This window comes from Sorex araneus, chromosome 3 (assembly GCF_027595985.1).
Source record: "Sorex araneus isolate mSorAra2 chromosome 3, mSorAra2.pri, whole genome shotgun sequence".
Lineage (NCBI taxonomy): Eukaryota > Metazoa > Chordata > Mammalia > Eulipotyphla > Soricidae > Sorex > Sorex araneus.
The window spans coordinates 217517821-217537425 of record NC_073304.1 but is presented as its reverse complement, the minus strand read 5'-3'; the positions used below and the strand labels follow the sequence as shown (position 1 = coordinate 217537425).

General features: G+C 47.3%; 1 protein-coding gene across 2 annotated transcripts; it reads right to left on the bottom strand.

The window, feature by feature from the left end:
• Window positions 1-3333: 3333 nt before the first annotated feature.
• Window positions 3334-19099, bottom strand: MSL1 (MSL complex subunit 1). 2 transcript variants are annotated; one of them, XM_004608750.2, is made up of 9 exons: window positions 17739-19098; window positions 15084-15304; window positions 11720-12099; window positions 9763-9810; window positions 9228-9292; window positions 7927-7994; window positions 7401-7525; window positions 7166-7238; window positions 3334-5907 (listed from the first exon to the last, which is right to left on the bottom strand). In XM_004608750.2, exons 1-9 carry the CDS (start codon window positions 18504-18506, stop codon window positions 5817-5819), a joined length of 1839 nt encoding a protein of 612 aa, XP_004608807.2. In that variant the 5' UTR covers window positions 18507-19098; the 3' UTR covers window positions 3334-5816. The 2 variants fall into 2 exon arrangements, with proteins under 2 accessions (XP_004608807.2, XP_054986973.1); XM_055130998.1 differs by lacking the exon at window positions 9763-9810 and having other exon boundaries at window positions 17739-19099.
• Window positions 19100-19605: the final 506 nt, after the last annotated feature.

Here is a 19605-nt window from a genome sequence, read left to right as displayed (position 1 = left end):
TAGCCTTTGTGAATATTTTTATCACAAAGGTTAGGGATTCCAAAGACTATCAAATGTCTAAACAATAAGAAACAAATTATTCTAGGGCTGGAGTGATAGCACAGCGGGTAGGGCGTTTGCTTGCACGCGGCTGACCCGGGTTCAATTCCCAGCATCCCATATGGTCCCCTGAGCATAGCCAGGGGTGATTCCTGAGTGCAGAGCCAGGAGTGACCCCTGACCATCGATGGTTGTGACCCAAAAAGCAAAAAAAAAAAAAAAAAAAAAAAAGAAACAAGTTATTCTAGATGCTTTGGGAGATAGAATCAGTATTTAAACAGATTTCTCAGCTGGTTAAACCAGTGGCCAAATGTGACCACTCGCAAGTCCAGATGGGGCGCTTGCCTTGTATGACCCAGGTTAACTCCTGGGCATTACAGGGGCTGGATTGATAGCACAGCGGATAGGGAGTTTGCCCTGCACAAGGCCAACCCAGGTTGGATTCCCAGCATCCCATATGTTCCCCCGAGCACTGCCAGGAGTAATTCCTGAGCGCATAAGCAAAAAAAAAAAAAAAAGAAAAAGAAAAAAAAAAGATAATCCTGGGCATTCCATATGATCCCCAAAACACTGCCAGGATTTATTGTACATCGCCAGGTGTGACCCCCCCCCCAAAAAAAAAACCTGAATGGTTTGAGACTTTTCATGTTCCTGGAGCGAGCAGATATCACTGTGCTACAGTAGCATGCACCAGGGACGAATGGAGATATTACTGGCGCCCACTCGAGCAAATTGAAGATCAACGGGATGACAAGTGATACATATCCTCCAATTAAAACTCAGTAGTTGTTTCTGTTTTTTAAATTTTTGATGGCGGGGGAGGGCCTTGAGCGGTAGAAGGGAGGTGGAGCACACCTGGCAGTGCTCAGGGGTTACTCCTGGCTCTGCACTCAGGACTTACTCGTGGCAGTGCTCAAGGGACCATATGGGATGCTGGGAATCGAACCCCAGTCAGCTGCATGCAAGGCTAACTTTTTGTCTTATTTGACAAAGATATTCTTTGTCTATTGTATTCCTCATCGACGTTGTCAACAACGGCATCTTCCCACATTGCGGCAATAGTGTTAAAAGAGCTCCCAGTTGGTGGTCATTCTGGGAGTTATCTTCTTAAACTTAAACTTTGCACTCCTTTCTCCCTGCTCTGTGAAGTAGAATTTTGCACGAAGGAGACAGTGGCCTGATCCTGTTTGGAATTTTGGGACAATAGCGACATCAGTCAGGCAAAACCATCGGTTGAATATGATGTGGTCAATTTCATTGTGGAACTGTCCACCGGGAGACTCCCAGGTCCAACGTTTAGATTTGGCCTTCTGGAACTGTGAGTTACCATGGATGCTCTTGGTCAAGATGATGAACTCGGTCTCTCACCCTGTTCGTTCCATTCTAGGTCATGGGTCCCGATGTGTTCTTTGAGCCACCTTCTCGGTTCTATCTTGGCATTAAAATCACCGACAATGATCTTGTAGAAGGTGTGGTCTTCTTTGTAGAACTTTTCCACCTCCATGTAGAACTTCTCAATTTCTTCTTCATCATAGTTGAATGTTGGTTCATAGACGACGAAGATAGAAACTGCTGGCAGTGAACCACTTCTATTCAAGCGTAATCGGGCTTTTAGGCATCCGAATGAATCAATGCTCATGGCCAAGTTCATGTTGACAAGGACACCAACGCCATCAACGCCTTTATTGTCATTCCGAGGAACAGTTCTTCTCCAGTGTCGAAAATGGCGTGATGTGATCGATACCTTCTTATTTCAGTCAGACCAATGATGTACTTGATCTTCTGTGCTTGCACCATCAGGTCCTCAATGGATTCTTCCGATGCCAGCATACGTGCATTGAAAGTACAGTCATTTTAGTCTTTCTCTGTTTTGGCAGTCTAGTTTGTCCCTGAGATTTTATCAGTCTCCCCTTGCTCATCCTTCTTAATGCTGCCATATTGGGGGGCTTTTCTGGTGTCATGCAAACGAGGCCCGTTGTTGTTACTGTTTTTGGCATTATCGAATATACCATGGGTAGCTTGCCAGGTTCTGCTGTGTGGGTGGGGTACTCTCAGTAGCTTGCCGGGCTCTCTGAGAGGGATGGAGGCTTTTAGGGCGGCGTCTAATCGCCTTTACAAGTGTTCCCATTGGTTCACACCATATTTGAACCCCATCAAATATAGTGTGGCAATTAAGAAAAATGGGTATTAAATGTCTTATGATGTTGCAGCTGCGCGGTCTGGAAAGCGGCCTGGAGCGTGGGGGTGGCTGGGTAGTGGAGGTAGTGGAGGTTGGCTGATGAGGTATTTATTTGGCGCCAGTAGGATAGGTTGTCTGGGTGTGATTCGTAGGGCACCAGAGATTGGGGGAGGCAGACAGAGGATCTCTGTTTCAGGGTCTCGTTGAGCCTAGAGTCCAAGGTTACAAAGTTCTGTTTTACCTGGTTCTGTGGGGCTTCACTCATGCATGAGGTTCAGCTCGAGTGTCCAGAAAGCAGCCTGGAGCGTGGCAGTGGCTGGGTAGTGGAGGTAGTGGAGGATGTGACAGATATAATTTTTGTTATTTATTTGCCACACCCGGCAGTGCTCAATGATTATTCCTGGCTCTTTGCCAGTTAATGAAGTTAATGAAGGTGAAATATAAATCAGTGATGATGATCTTCCAGCTATGACAGGTTTTTTGTTAGTTTTTATTTTGTTTTTAGGCTATGCCCAGAGGCACTCAGTTCTTACTTCTGGCTGGGCTTACTCCTGGCACACCATTTCTGGTGTGTGCAGGGGACCATACCTGGTGCCAGAGATCAAACCAGGCAAGCACCTTACCTGCTGTACTCTCTCCAGCACCCTTAAACTATGTTTCATCAATTTAAATCCCAGGCACCAAATATCCTATAATCCTATTTTTAAATTTGCCACTTAAGTGTATGAAAGAACACAGGACAAAGAGGATGAATACAACTTTTACCCTTATATTAATGGAAGTATCTTATGTAAGGGGGGAAATAGTATTTTGTTATCTTGTGAAAGCAGATTTCTTACTTTTTCTTCTTTGGCTTTGGGGCCACACTCAGTGGCAATCAGGTGCTGAGGGCCTATTCCCACCTCAGTGCTCACAGGTCACTGTTTGAGGGCACAAGGACCATCTGCGGTACCAGAAATCAAAGCTGGGCCACCTGTATACAAAGAATGTGCTCCAGACCATCGAGCAATATCTCCAGCTCCATTCTATTCTTTCAAATTACTCAAGCCAAAAAAAAAAAAATTCAAGCAGAATCATTTACTGTTTCCCAATAAACTAATAAATTGAAGCAGAAGTTCAAAAATTAACAGCCACAATAGTTTATTTACAATTGAACTCTTTATAAGATATTTACAAGACAACCAATTTTACACATCAGAAATGGTATCAAAAGTATGAATTACGACACAGACAACAATATGAAATGGGCATGAAACAAAGCTGAAGTGACAGACAAGCAACTTCTCTTTTTAATTTATTAACACTAGCTTAAACTTTGTTAAAGAAAGAAACAAAGAACTATGTTTTCGGAGAATTGCAGGGCCTTCCATTGATGACAGACTTTCACAGTGTGTATCCTATGTGGGGAAAAACTTAGACTGACTTCTCCCCAACACTTTAACAAACTGTGATCTCCCTCTTGAAGCTCAGCTCATCTGCTCTCCATGCTCCTTTTCAACAAACCTCAACATACCCAAATCAAAGGAGAACTGATCTAGAAGAAGGGCAAAAAATAAGAGGTCCTATGTAGAGGGAGGACCAAGAAAATAGGATCCATTTATGTCTGGCCAGATAGCACCTCATGTATTCCTCTTAGTGGAGCTCAAGTTCAGAATCTGAGGAGTTCCCTGGGTAGGGCACAAGCACAAAAGTTAAATTTTCTAGCCCATATCCAGATTAGGAATCCAACAAATGCTGAAAAAAAAAAAAATCAAGGAACTGAGAGGAATCAAGGAACAAAGTAAAAAGATATTGATTGATCTTTTTCTTCTTGGGCAAGTGGTAAAGGAATATTACACAGGTCAGGGTAGAAAAGCCAAATAGCTTGCCAAATTAAGATAAAGAACAAAGAAAATTTGGCCCAGATTTTCTAAAAATCTCCTTCCTTTCCTTAAGGTGTGAGATGAGAGCCCCTAGTGGAGTAAATCCTATTCTTTCTACATCCTTACTGCAGTGAAGTCACTGCAGGTTCCCTTGCCAAGAGCCCACTCTCCTAAGCAGATGGAGTTACAAATGAAAACCCATGGCCACACACACACACACACACACACACACACACACACACACACACGCACGCACGCACACGCACGCACGCACGCACGCACGCACACAGAAATAAGAGCAGCAAGATTATCCAAGTATACTACATGTGCTGCCAGAATAATTCCTTTCAAAGTCAAACCCAGGGAGCATAGATCAACATCCACAAAAAACTTCAGCAGTGGAAGGCCCCTGAAGAACATTCCTTTTCTTCCCACAATGGTATCCCGTTCTCTCAGGCTCCATGGATGGGCCGGCCACACACCCTACATACCTTGGCTTCTCCTCTAAAAGTGCTAATAACTGGGGACATACTCTCTTCAAGGATAAAAGCCCCTACCTTCTAGGAGATTAAGCCCCTACTTGTTTTCACACAATAGTCCTGAAGACTAAAGAAAGGCAATTCCTATATATTTAAGACCAGAGGTCTTGGCTCTGTTTTCCTTCCAGATAGTTAAGGGATCTTACACTGAGACCAAAGTGGCCTGGAGTGCTGTCCTGAAAATTTTTAAAGAAAATGGGGGAGAAAAGGGAGACCAAGATGTTATACATACAAATCTATGTTTACAAAGTGAATGGAGAAGCTCATTAAGTACATCTGTTTGTTTGAAGATGTAGACATTTGCCAGCCAAAGGAAGGATTTATTTCCACATACACCCCTCCCCCCACCCTCCTAAATCTCTATCCCTCCACCAAGAGCTCAGCTCAAAGGATAAAGCCTGACTAAGGAATACTTGAAAAGTGATGTGACACAATGACATCTATACAGGTCTGGCATGCCATCCCCAAAGGCCAACTGCTTTCATTTAGAGCCAAACTATCTCCATTCTCTTTTATAACAATTTTATTTTTTGAGGAGTGGGAAAGAAATTCAGTTATCCATTAACTAAGAAAATAAGGATAGCCAAGCAACCCTTTCCACATGGCTATGTCACAGAATAATCTTTAAGGGAAAACTTTTTTCATACATAACTCTCCAATCTCTTTTCTACCCTGTGAAGATGACTTGTTTCATCATTTCACTCGTTATTCCTCAGCTGGTCCTTAAGTTTTTGGTGAGGTTTTTTTGTTTTGTTTTAGGGTAAAAACCATTATACTGAAAACCATAAGGAAGGATATACCAGGGTGAGAAGAGTGCCAAGCAGGCACGGCTCTAATGGTGGGGGCTGCTTCATCTTCCACAAGGCTGAATGAAGAGAGCCCTTTGACCCCTTTAACAAAGGCAAATGTACAGAAGCAGAACCCTGATGCTTCCAAATCTGCCATCGTTTGGGAGCACATTTCCCCAAAAAAGAAAAAGAAATCCCAATCACCCTCTATCATTCACAAATAGCCCATTAAAAGAGTTTTTTGTGAAATCAGAGTGATGCAAACAAAACCAAGATCAGAGCATATGGAAGGGCATTATCAGCGAACAGTAACATACATGAGGACATAGGTCACATATACAGGTCTCTGCCACCCTCTGGGAATGGCAAGCTACAACTATCTGAAGACAGACGGTTCTTGCCAGCACAGCTATTTCCTACACGTCCGGTGAGGTGTCTGCTTTTTCTGGATCTCCAACCTGCATCGGCTACGTTCATCCAACCAGGGCAATTCAAAATTCCTGTCAAAAAAAGGACAAGAAAATCAACTTGCAGCATTCCACTTGGAATTGCCTGCATCTCAAGCTGGAATGCGTAATTCCTTTCTTCGAGTCATGAGGTTCCCTAATCTCTCATATTGGCTAAAAACACTCTGACTTTAAAAATATGGAGGAGCTAGAGAGATAGTAGAGCAGATAGAACATTTATCCTGCGTCCTGCATATAGCCAACCTGGGTTCGATCTTGGTACCTTATAAGGTCCCCCGAGCCCTCAAGGAATGATCCATGAGTGCAGAGCTAAGAATAAGTCCATGAGCAAAAACTTGTGTAGTTCCCTCCACCCCACAAAAACAAAAACAAAAAGTTAAAAGAACACTTTTAAGATTGAAAGGGATTTAGTGCAAGTATAATATTAACTCCAAATAAGATACTGCTCCTCAGTTCCTACTTTCAAGTCCCAAGTTTGGAGTGACTTTCTGCTTTAAACCCAGAACAACAAGGGGCAGGAGCGATACTACAGTGGGTAGGGCATTTGCCTTTTATGCACCTGACAGGGGTTCAATCCCTGGCATCCCATATGGTTCCCTGTGCACTAACAGGAGTTAATTACTGAGTGCAGAGTCAGGAGTAACCCTTGAGAATCACCAGGTGTGGCCCAAAAACAAAAACAAAAAACAGAGTAACAGAGCTGGAGTGATACTATAGCAGGTAGGCCTCTGCCTTGCACGCATTCAACCTGGGTTCAATTCCCACAACCCACATGGCCCCTGAGCCTGTCAGAAAAGATCCCTGAGTGCAGAGCTGGTAGTAAGTCCTGAGCACAGCCCAAAACACAAAACAAAAACCCAGAATAACAGTATGCTAGTAAAGTGATTTTTTTTCTGGGGCTGGAGTGATAGTATAGCAGATAGGACATTTGTCTTGCATGCAACTGATCCAGGTTCAATCCTTGGCATCCCATGTTGTCTTCTGAACATTCCCAAGAATAATTCCTGAGTGCAGAGCCAGGAGTGAGCCTGAGCACCACTGGGTGTGGCCCCCAAACAAAAACAAAAACAAAATCCCCAAAAAACAATGAAACAAAAATATACAGTCCTTCTAGTTTCTGGCCAGGAAAATCATTACAAAGGCTGATTGCCCAGGTAGCCTTATTTCTGTCAAGGAACCATGGCTATCGCTTAGTCATCTGTTCCACTTTTATCTAGGTTCTCATGAAGTATGAAAGGGAGGTGAAGTGCAGGCTAGCTAAAAGGGAAGGAGGGGGAAAGCCTTTACTTACTGTGGAGTTAATTTTGGTAATGGTCGTCCAAATGCTACAACAGGCAAGAAGGGGGTAATCATCAAACTTTCAACTATAGAAGAAAGTCAAATAGTATTGTGTTAGTGACACAGACAGGAAATGACTAGCAACTATACCTGTTCCAAAATGCTGTTCACTCATTCAGAGCAATTTGTATCCTGTAGCCTTGTACCCCTTTAACTTTTAAAACTGTGCATTCTCAAACAAAACTTACCATCATCCGGCTCAGGGAAAAATGAGGTAACCTCAGGCTCAGATTCCTGAATTCCTTTCTTTTTATACATTCTGAGCTGCAGTCGCTGTAAAATTCTTTGTTCCCTGATCCTCTGAATATCCCATCTGGGAAAAAAACAAACCAGACAAAACAAACCCAACATTACTGAAAACCTGCTCTATAAAAGCAACATATACAATGCAGACACTACAGAGATCTTGGCCAACTCCTGACAGGGTAGAGCAGAAAAGGTGGTAAAGAGAATGCCTGTTTGGTTTGTTTACATATAGAAATTTAGATCATGTACTGATGTTCCACTGAGTACAACTGAGAAAGACCACACATGAAGAAAAAGGGGGCCAAACATCCTGACCTACAACAACTATTACTTTGAACAAAAACACTAAATCAATTAGGCAGCCTGTATTTCTTAAGTATTTAAAAATCCAAGAACTCTCCAAAACATGAATGAAAGGTTAGAAACCTAAGGGCCTGTTGTTCTCAGATTGAGCTTTTCTAGCCTTACCTTTTCCTTCTCTTCTCGTCCAGCTCCAGTTTTGCATGCCGCTTCGAAAACACACTATCATCCAGGTTCTGTGTAAAGAACAGCAGCTATGAAAGCTATTTATCACACTATCGTGTGTTATATATGTATTAACTCATTCCCAACTTGTAGGAATACAAAAAAGTTTCACCTCAGTCCCAATTGTAAGTTCTATAAACATCCACAGGAATCTCTGATAACCAAATTAATGTAATGCATAGTCAGGGCCAGAGTGATTATACAGAAAGTGGGATGTTTGCCTTGCATGTGGCCGACCCAGGTTCGAATCCCCAACATCCCATATGGCCGCCCGAGTACCGCCAGGAATAATTTCTGAGTGCAGAGACAGGAGTAACCCATGAGCGCCCCCGAGTGTGACCTCAAAATTAAAATAACGCACTCTTCCCCACTATTGCCCTCATGGAATTTCCAAATTTCTAAATCATTCCATAACTTTGCAAGTTGAAAATCATATCAAACTGAAACAACCCTTCCCACACACTTTTTTTTTTTTCGGGCCATATGTGGCAGTACTCAGGGTTTACTCCTGGCTCTGCATTGAGGAATCACTCCTGGCAGGTTTGGGGAAACAAACCATATAGGGTGTTGGGGACTGAAGCTGGAACAGCAGCGTGTAAGGCAAGTGCCCTATACACAGAACCATCTCTTCGGCCCTGAAACAAATCTTGAGAAATGCTTAAAATTTTCCTACCTCCATACCTTTTTTTTCTTTCTTTTTTGGGTTATACTCTACCACAGTACTATCTCTCTGGTCCCTCCATATCTCTTTAAGAGTTTAAACTATCAAATTCTAAAGAACCAAAAGACCTTAGAATATATCGTTTTGTTGCCGAGTAGAATATGCTAACTTTTTTACTTATTCATAGTTTTTAATAAATCACCTAACTACATTGGACCTGTGGACCTGTTTTTCCATCTAAAATAAAAAGAATTAAACTAGGTAATATTCTCATGCCAGAGAGATAGTACATCAGGTAGGATGTTTACCTTGCACATGACCAACCCGGATTTAACCCTCCACATCCCATTTGGTACCCCTAGTCTGCCAAGAGTGATTCCTGAGTGCAGAGTCAGGAGTAACTCCTGAACACTGCAGGATGTGGTCCAAAACAAACAAAAAAGACTATAACATTCTCTCAAATTCCCTTCTGGCTTTAAAGTTCTATTTAACTCATTTACAGAATGATTATGATATATTGTCAAACTATACAACCACTTCTCTGTCTCTTACCCCCTCCAACTGATGGCTCTCTGGTACCTACCTCCAAAAGATCTGAAGGATTTGGGTCCCTTAGAGGCTCTACTGAGTGGTCCCTCCAAGAAGGAACTGAAAAGAAAAAGAAAGAAAAAGAAAGGGAGGAGGGGTGGAACCACCCTTAAATCCAAGGTCACACAACCCTCCTACCATTCACTAGGACAAGAAGTTTTCCCCAGAGAAGATCAAGTTACCAATGGTTAGGAATCTGTTCTATGGCCTCACTTGAAGCCATTTTCAGTGTCCTCACTATGGTAGACTATGAAAGCAACCTCATGCCATTGCAATCTGCCAAACACAGAATCACAAGAAAACCTAAGCCAATACCTGACAATTCATATAATGGATGCTACTGCAGTTCCTGAAAAACAACTGAAATTTATAGTCATTTTGAAGTCTAAAGTGTAATCAAATGCCAAGGAATCTCTCTCTCGCTCTCTCTCCCATATCCAACTGATGGTAAACGCAGCTCCCAACCATCCACCACCCCACCCACTCCCACCACCCCCAGGCCCAGCCAACACAATTCCTATTCTACTCACCAGCCAAGACTGAAGTTTCTCCTGCAACACTTGATGGCATCAGACACCCTAAATAATGCAGGAAAGAAGAATCATCTCAGTGTAAAAAGAAAAAAAGCCCGTACCCAAAATGGAGGAAAGGATCATCACTGAAGTTCTCTCTAAGAAGCCATTTTGGTTTTTTTGAGTTGTTGAGAATCTCTTTCTGGGGGGAGGGGAAGAGGGAACAACAGACAAAAAGAAAAGAAAATAAGCCCACCACTTTTTTTTTTACACTGAGACGACTTCTTTTCTTCATTATTTAGGGTGGTTTCCCTGCAACAGTTGATGGCCAAGGATATCAAACCTTAAACTCAGAACATGGCAGGTGAGTAAAAGTTGACCCTATTTTTCAAATAACAGATCAGTGTTCTCAAAACTTACATATGTAGTCTTCTTCAACAGCTCCCTCCTCCCTGCAAACAAACTAACTTGCTGGTCCAGCCTGAACAACATGCACAAAAGCCTTTGGCTTCCTTAGAACAAGCCATTGAGAAGTCCTCTTGAGATAGGGGCATCAAGAATAAGGATTCACACATTTATTTACAACTAGGCTCCTCAAAGGGCCTGGGACTCCCCCCGAATCACTCTTTTCTGAACCACAATAAATGCCAACAATCTCAGAGGTATTTTGTTATTTTCTGTACTTAAGCAGAAAAGGTTTTCAAAAACAGCTAGTCACAAGAAGAGCTCTGGACCAAGCCATTTCCCAATCCCGGATGGGAAGTTGCTTCACCATTTCCCTTAAGTTGATACACAGCATTGCCATGGCAGCAAGAAGGGTAACCATTAAGGATAAACCTGTTCAACTGACTGAACCGACAAAGAACCCAAACCTAGACCAGGATCCTGGCCTATCTCGTGTACTCAAGTGTGAGACCAAATGGATTTTAGATCATTAGAAGAGTCATCTATCTTTCCCCCACATAATTTTGTCACCAGAACAGCCAAACAAAGCCTGGAGAATACTCATCTTATTGGAATGCCCATCCCCATCCTTGCTAGGGCAAGACATAGTGGTAGAAACTGGAAGCTCAGTTCTATCCAAGAAAGCTTCTCCCACAGTCACCCGAAGCACCCAGAGGTGACTGTCATAGACTAACATTACACGATTGAAGGCACATTCCAGTTACTGGTTGATGTAGGAGATAGGGAAGCTTCTGTATGGGAGCCATGAAGAAAAAAAGGGAATGAAGAACAAGTCCCATAACCCCCACACCGTCCCCAAGCAGCTCAGATATCCCAAGATAGTCCTTATTGTTTGAAAAATAGTTTGTAGACCATTTTATTTAAATATATGAACAACCAATGGGCTACTGCAATCCAAGTAAACTCTTCACATTTAGAACCTTTGTGAAGTATAGTAAGATAAGTAAGACTGTTGGTCTTTGGCAGATTCCTCCTGCCCGCCCCCCCCAACCGGGACATAGAGATACAGATAAATGTTTATATAGTTAAAGAGCGGAGGCCCAGGTGAAATTTCCCACCCCAAGCTGGCTCCCCAACCCAAAAATTACCATTGGCCCCTGAGATTACCCAAAGACCACCCTCCAAGATTTCACACAGTATCAATTGCAGAACAGTCGTGTATGGCAAAGTATAAGTTCTATGCATTTCACAGCACAGAAAACCTTTCTTTCAGAGGGCATGCAAGTTGCTGGAGATTACACCCCCAAGTCTGGTGCTCTTGTGATGAGCAACTTACTGGCAAACACATCTCCCAGTGTTGTAAGCAGGCAAATACATTGAGCACATTTTGCTGTGATTCCATCTATTTGCAATGCCTGCACAGTGTCTGTCTCTGGCTGTTAACTTACTCATTCTTGACAGAACTCTGCTTTATTGATTGCACTTTTTAAAAAATGCCAAGGGCATTTTCACACTTGTTAGCTTGACCGCCACCACTAGGGTATAAGAGCAAGTGTTCTCTATGCCTTACTTGCTACAGTCTCCTCCTTCTTTGGAGAGGATTCCCGTAATGGTAACGGTGATGGGGGAGGCTGGTGCCAACGACACAAATACATTTCTGTGGTGGAAAGGTACGGCAAATCTTCTATCTCACTTGAGGCTTTCTCCTTCGGATGGGTGCTGGGTCCCTTCTGGGGAGTGGAGAGTCTTGGTGGGGTATCCACTGAAGAGCGGGGCTTTTCTGGAGTTTCTTGGCTCCTCAATTCACGTTTACAAACAGTTTCAGATAAGGAACCACAGGGTTCCTCTTTAACAGGAGAGTGCTTAGGAGTTTTTGTTTTGACTTTTGAAAATTCAGGAGCCAGCTTTTTTACAGGAATCTTTCTTTCTGTACTTCCAAATGACGATTTCCTATTAGATAGGGAAAAAAAATATAAGGTTTATTGACTCTTAAACTAAACTATTACATTTGGGGACAAGAAAACAAAGTAGTTCTCTTGCCCCCAAATTTCCAATACCTACATACCTAAATGTTTTCGTAAGCAGTCATGAGCAGGAATAGTCTCATGCTTAAGAGTATATATGATTGGGGGCTGGAGCAATAGCACAGCGGGTAGGGCGTTTGACTTGCACTCGGCCAACCCAGGTTCAATTCCCAGCATCCCATATGGTCCCCTGAGCACCGCCAGGGGTAATTCCTGGGTACAGAACCAGGAGTAACCCCTGTGCATTGCTGGGTGTGACCCAAAAAAAGCAAAAATAAATAAATTTTAAAAAAAAAGAGTATATGTGATTGGTGGGGCTGGAGCAATAGCACAGCGGGTAGGGTGTTTGCCTTGCACGTGGCCAACCTGGGTTCAATCCCCAGCATCCCATATGGTCCCCCGAGCACCGCCAGGTGTAATTCCTGAGTGCATAAGCCAGGAGTAACCCCTGTGCATTGCTGGGTGTGACCCAAAAACCAAAAAAAAAAAAAAACAGTATATATGATTGGGATTGGAGCAATAGCACAGCGAGTAGGGCGTTTGCCTTGCACGTGGCCAACCTGGGTTCAATTCCCAGCATCCCATATGGTCCCCTGAGCACCGCCAGGGGTAATTCCTGAGTGCAGAGCCAGGAGTAACCCCTGTGCATCACCAGGTGTGACCCAAAAAAGAAAAATATATATATATATATATGATTGGGGGCCGAAGAGATAGTACAGTGAGTAAGGCACTTGCTTTGCACATAGCTGATCTGAATTTGATCCTTAGTAAACATCTGCTGAATGAATTTCCATGCTTAAGGATCCTGGATAGCATTCTATTGCCTAGTAAATCTAAAAAAGATTCCTGTTTTATTCAAGCTGCTTGGGGCCAGAGATAGTTAACAGGTAAAGCATTTGCCTTGTATGTGGTTAACCCAGGTTTGATACCAGGCAACCCATATGGTCACTGAGCATGGCCAGAACTGATGTCTGAAGTGCACAGCCAGCAGTAAGCCCTGAGTGCAGCTGAGTATGACCTCCTGTCCCCCTGCAAAAAAAGGGAGAGGGGGAGGGGCTGGAGAGATAATACAGGAGGCAGGGCATTTGCCTTGCACGTGGTCAACCCAGGTTCAATCCCCAGCATCCCATATGGTTCCCCAAGCACTGCCAGAAGTGATCCCCAAGCACAGAGTCAGGAATAACCCCTGAGCACTGCTGGGTGTGGCCCAAAGGCCATAAATAAATAAATAAATAAATAAATGAATAAATAGAACCTCAAGTTCCTTGGGGCTGGAGCAATAGTCCAGTGGGCATCCCATATGGTTCCCTGTGTACCACCAGGAGCAATTCCTGAGTGCAGAGCTAGAAGTTAACACCTTAGCATCATCACCAGGTGTAGCCCAAAACCCAAAACCTAAAACAAAACACAACACAAACTCCTTTTAGCTAATATTAGGGGCCATGACTGTGGCTTTTCTAGCTCATTCCTGTCAAGCAGAGACCAGTCTCTTATCTCCATCTACCACTCCAAATCCTATACCATATTACTTAAAATCCTTTCTTGCAATCTATCTGCTCTCTCCCACCCCTCCCCCACATTCCTAGAATGTTATCTTTTATTTCTACCATCCTAAATTCTGTACTTCTTTATAAAGAATCGTCTCCTTAAAGTTTCATTACTCTCTCTCAGAATACTTTTCAAAGTTCCCATATCTTAGGCCAGAGAGATAGTCCAGTGGGTGCGTAAGGTACTTGCCTTGTGTGTGACCTACCCAGGTTTAACTGTAGCACCACACATCATCCCCTAAGCAATGCCTCTGAGGCCTCTGAGCAGAGTTAGGAGTAAACCTTAAGCACAGTGGTGTGGCTTCAAAACCATAAAATAAAAACTCCTATGTCATTGTAATCTACTTTATTGCAATCAAATCCTGAATTTTCAAATGTATACCACCTTTAGAGCTAGACAATCATATCTTTAACAGGATGATTAGATTTTGTTATTTTTGTTTTGTTACCCAGGGCCTCATATATGAAAGGCAAGTATTCTATTGAACCACATCTCTGGCCCTAGATCTTAACATTTTTATATCTACCAGAGGCTTATACTTAGTTAACTTAAAGTAGGAGTAATTCCTCAGTGCAGAGCCAGGAGTAACCCCTGAGCATCACTGGGTGTGACCCAAAAAGCAAGAAAAAAAAAAAGCAACACAACTGTGACATTAGTTGCCCTTTTTTGTTTTGAGGCCACACCCAAGAGTGCTCAGGGCTGACTCCTGGCAAGGCTCAGGGAACCACATGGGTTGCTGGGAATCAATTCTGGGTTGGCTGCCTACAAGACAAGCGCCTTTCCGGTCCCCTTCTTTGGGGGCTTTTGGGCCACATATGGCAAATTGCAAGACTTATTCCTAGCTCTGAGCTCAAGGATCACTCCTGGCAGTGCTCAGGGGACCAAAAGAGGGTCTGCGGAACCCAGAAGCAGTTGCGTGAAAGGCAAATACCCTTAACCATGATACTATCATTCTGGCCCCAGCAGACGTTTTCTTTAGGATGGTTTCTGCATTCTCTAATTACTACTATGACCAAAACATTTGTAATAGATTTTTCTCTGGCCATACACAACTGTGCTCAGGATCATTCCTAGCTGTGCTGGGGTGGGGTGGGGTGGAGGTGGGGTGCATATTCGGTACCAGGGATCAAACTTGGGTAAGCCGTTTGCAAAGGAAGAATCTTACTTGCTGTCTCTGGCGCTTGTAACAGATTTCTATAGACCACACAGAATTTCTATAAGAGCTTCTCAGAAACAGAAGATATCATAATTCAGGATATGACTGAATTAAAACTAATCTCTACGTCCAAATCCTTCACTCTTGGTCACTGGACACAAGTGTTCTCCTCATATCCAGACAGCATGACAAAGACATCAGCACACCTTTTGTGTCCCTTTCCACTCCGCCCACATGAGAAAGGCTTGGGAGGCAGAGTCTGGGAGGTCTCAAGCTCCTGCTGGCACTCCAGTTTAATTTTCTCAGATAGCTCCGTATCCTCTCTCTCTTCAGTTTCATAGCCCTGAAACAGCTTGTGCCTTTCCTTCTCGTTATCCTTCTTTACCAGCTGCATCCGCCTTTCCATACGTTCAATCCGAGCAACAAGCTAAAAGACAGAGTGGCAAAATGCAGACTTAAAACAAAATGTTAAACACAAGTACTCAGCCTCATTCAGAAATCAGTTTGGTTTTCTGTCTCACTCTTTAACTAATCAAGTTCACATACTTCTAATAGGCAGGTACTAATCTCAAAAGTTTTCCTTAAAATGTAGAAGACAAAGTACACTGCTTCACTTTAGGGACTATCCTTAATGGGGAAAAGCATGAGTAAATTTGTAGTAGTTCATCCCTCTGAAAGAAGATCCTCTGTACTGAGAGGGGCCACATCCTGCCTTTTAAATGGCATAGACTCTGCTCCTGCTGCTAAATCTTGTGGTTCCAAGTCAGTCTGGGAGTTTCCAGAATTAACCTTGCTTTTATTTTTTTTTTTTCAGGAGGCTCTAAGGTTCTTCAAATTCTATCCTCTCCACTTCTACTCCAAAACTGTACACAGGCAAACACAAGGCATAAGGGAATAAAAAGTTCACTTTCACACTGTCACTAGGGAATTCAGTGTTATTTAAAGAGGATGTGTATGTGCTGGGGACGTGGGTGTGGGCTGCCACCAAAACAATGAATACTCAATTTGTAAGAAACCAGGTAACTTTAAATTGCAAAGATCATGAGCTATGCACACTGTTTTGCATTTGTGATAACAGAAAGTTTATGCCTTATACCCAAGTACTGATTATTATAAGTCTTAATTCTAACTAAAGGGAGGTCTACATAATCACACAGAAAATGGAGATTATCATCTAAAACATCACATTACATATTCTGAGAAAAGGTGACAACTGTGTTATTTATGTCCTATAACAAGAATTTTATTTGGATTAGACAGAAAGTAATATTAAGGTCGTCTTTTTTGCATCCACTCAGATGCTTAGGTTTCAGGAGAAGCCACACAACTGGGATAATAGAAAAAAAAGCTTAAGCAACATCAAGACTACAATACACTACAGAGCCAGTGAACGACAAGTTCAGATTGACACTCTATCCTTAACTCACCCCACTCTTACTGCCTAGGAAAAGTCTGCAAAGAGACCGTTCCCCTCAGGAGCTGAGGAGAAACCTCCAATATCAGCAAAGAGCCCCCCTGTCAGTCACACTTGTCATCTCATATCCTTCTGTTTTGATTCACAGCCTTAACAGTACTTAACCCAGGCTTGTGGGGTATTTTGGCTTCTTCTTCACTGCCCGCCCCCCCCCCAGCCCGGTAAGGATGTGAAGTGTTGTAATTACAGTACCATCACACCCCTGGACTGCAGTCCAGCGGCTGAGCAGTGCCATGTTGAGTAACTTCCACAAATCGACACCAGGAGCTATTTTATTGAGACCTGTCCTGGCTCCCATTGCACCTTACGGAATGCAGGCTCATGAAAGAGTGCTGCCTGATGCCATTCATGGGGAAAGCAGACAAAATGAATAGATGAATAGCCCGCGGTTCCCCTGTTCAGGCTGTGGTGCACAGAGCGCCAGAGGAGGGGGGGAGGCGGTGGAGAGTGTGAGAGAGACTGCTGCAGCCTGAACACAATTGTAGAAACCATGTTTATTTTTAGGCAGCTGTAAGGTATGCTAGCACAGTACTACCCCGCCACAGCTTTCCTGACATCTGAAGGAATATGTTTTAACTCTTTAGGAGCTCTTCATTCCTGCTGCAGGAAAATGCCTGGAAGAGCCACGCTCCTCAGGAGTGAAGGAACAGAGATGCCTTCTCCACTACCTTAAGACACTGAAATTGGGCCTTGGGGGTTAGGAGGGTCGACTCAGTCCACTTAACAAACTTAACTTTCCCTGCCGCCTCAAATTATCTTCCGGCCCCCACGCCACTGCGCTTACACGAGGGTCAGTGGGTCATGTTTTACAACTCAGATACCAATCAAGAACTGCCTGACATCAAAGGCGGTCGTGCTCCTGGGGTGTTTTCAGACACCTGAACTAGGGCTGCGCGGTGAAATCACCGCTACCTGGCCGCCAATGGGAGGATCTGACTGCCCTCGCCGGTCAAGATGCTCCCTCCCGGCCGCAGCAACAGCTGCTCCGTGCAGGACGCCTTCCCACCGGCACCCCGGACCTCTCCCGCCCGGCCGCCACCCTCGTGGGGCCGCCTTTCCCGGCCCACCCCGCACGCGGGCAGTCTTTTCCCCAGGCCAAACGTCTTTCCCACCATTCCGGGGCTGTCATTTTAAATTAACTCTTTCGCGCCTGAAACAACTCCCCACCACCACCCCACCCCACGCCCGTGCTCGGTTGCCCTTTAACCCTTTTCTTCGTCCCAACGTGTCCGGGGACCTGACTGCCCCAGGTGACACGCAGGGCGGGTGGGCCACCACCTTACCCCTAACCCCGGGAGCCCTTAACCTCCCCGAGCCCCCCCTTTTCCTCCCGAGCATGCGCACACCGCGCTCCGGGGCCCCGAACGCCCATTAACCCCTGGCGTACCGTGTCCCGCTCCGACTTCAGCTCCTCGATCTCCTTCTCCTTGGCCTGCAGTTGCTGCTGCTGCTGCTCGATGAGGTCCAGTTGCAGCAGGAGGATCTGTTTGAGGCAGGCGGCCTGGCTGGAGGCCCCCGAGCCGCCGCCGCCCCCGAGCGGGCTCTTCCTCATACTCTTCCATCGGCCCTCGCTGCCAGCCAGGCTGCCGGCGGTGGCGGTGGGCGCGAGGGGGGGCGGCCCGGGCAGAGGTAGTGGGGGGGGTCCCGTCGGGTCCGAGGCGGTGGCCGCTGGGGGAGCCGCCCCACCCTTGTCCCCCACCCAGGGCGTCGGCTCTTTGGCCGCCGCCACGAGCGAACCCGTCTGAATGGGCAGCACCGCCTGATACTTGGGCCGGGGGCTGCAGCCGGCGCCGGCGGCCGCGGGCTCTCCCCCCACGCCGGCCTGCTTGGTGGCGGGGGGCGGGCAGGGCAAGGGCACCGAGCCCCCCCAGCTTTCTTCCTGCTGCCCGGGGGCCGCCCCGGCCGGCAGGAGCAAGCCCCGGCCTTTGGCGCCGCAGCCGGCCGGGGCGGGCGCGGGGCTCCCGCCCTGGGACGAGGCCAGCGGGGGCCCCGGCTCCTTGAGCTTACGGTGCCGGGGGAGGAAGTGGGCTTCGGCCGCCCCGGGCTCGTCCTCGGGCCCGCCCAGCGCCGCCGCCCGCTCGTAGTCCAGTCGCTGCTCAGGGTTGCCGCCGGCAGGGGCCGCGGCCGCCTTGAACACTGCGGATCTCATGGTCATAGTGGTCCGGAGCGGCGCCGGGCACCGCGACGGAGGAGGGGGCGGGGAGGGGGCGCGGAGCGGGGGGTCGAGGACGGCGGGGGGGAGGGGAGTTTGGCGGGCTCGGCTCAGCAGCGCGGCCGGCGGCCTCGGCTAGAGCGGCTCCGCCGGGGCCCGGGCGCCATCCCGCCGGCGTGCGCTGAAGGGGAGGCCGCGGCGGAGGCCCGTCGCCGGCCCATGGGGGCCTCGCCGCCGCCTCTGCTGCAGCCGCCGCCGCCTTCGCCTCACAGGCAGGAGCTCGCACCCAGCCGCCCCCGAGCTCATCCCCGGAGCTCGCTTCGGCCCCCCCACCACCGGCCCGGCCGGGCCCGCCTCGTCTCCCCACCCCACAACCCCCCCTTCCCCGCCCCGGCCCCCCGCCCCGGAGCTCGCCTCAGCCGCCCCGAGCCTCCATTTCCCCCCACCCCTCCGGCTCCGGAGGGGGTGGGAGGGCTGGATCCGCCCCCAAGCCCTCCTCCTCCGGGAAGCGGGCGGCGGGGGTCGGCCGCCTCCCCCCACCCCTTCCCGAGGGTCTCCGCGGCTCGGGGGACCCCCTCCCCCACAGTCACCCCCGGCGCCTCAGCGTTTCCCTTTAAAAAAAACGGAGCCGCACGGAGCCGCCGCCGCCGCCGCCGCCGCCGCCGCCACCCGCAGAGCGCATGCGCGGGACGGACGGCGGGCGGGCGGGCGAGCGCGCACCGGGAGCCGCGCGCGGGGAGGCGGGCCGCGCTATTGTGAAAGGGGCCGCCGCCCCCTCGAGGGGGCGGGGAGGCGGCGGCGGGGGGCCCGCACGGAGGAGCCCTCGGACGAGCGGGGTGAAGGTGGGCTTGCCGGGGGAGGGGCGAGCCCGGGAGGGAAGAAAGGGCGAGGGCGGCGGCCGGGAGCGGGAGAATGCGGAGGCTCGGCGGGAGCCGGGGGCCGCAGGCCGTAGGGCCCCCGGCAGGGTGCGAGCGCGCCGCGGGGCCGGGAGGCCCTGGGCCCGGGGGCCTTGGCAACGAAGCCCGGTCCTGGTCGCTAGGCCCGGAGTCCCCGGCAGCCCCCCGTCCCCGGGGCCCGGCGGGGGGCGAGGGGGCATTCCAGG

Bases quoted from the DNA above. Each gene is read 5' to 3' on its own strand.
- MSL1 (XM_004608750.2), bottom strand. From the start codon at position 18,506: ATGACCATGAGATCCGCAGTGTTCAAGGCGGCCGCGGCCCCTGCCGGC. The intron at 9,811-11,719 runs GTAAGGCATAGA...TGCATTATTTAG, and splicing joins GAAGGAGGAGACTGTAGCAA to GGTGTCTGATGCCATCAAGT. The intron at 7,239-7,400 runs GTAAGTTTTGTT...TTTCTTCTATAG, and splicing joins TTTCCCTGAGCCGGATGATG to TTGAAAGTTTGATGATTACC.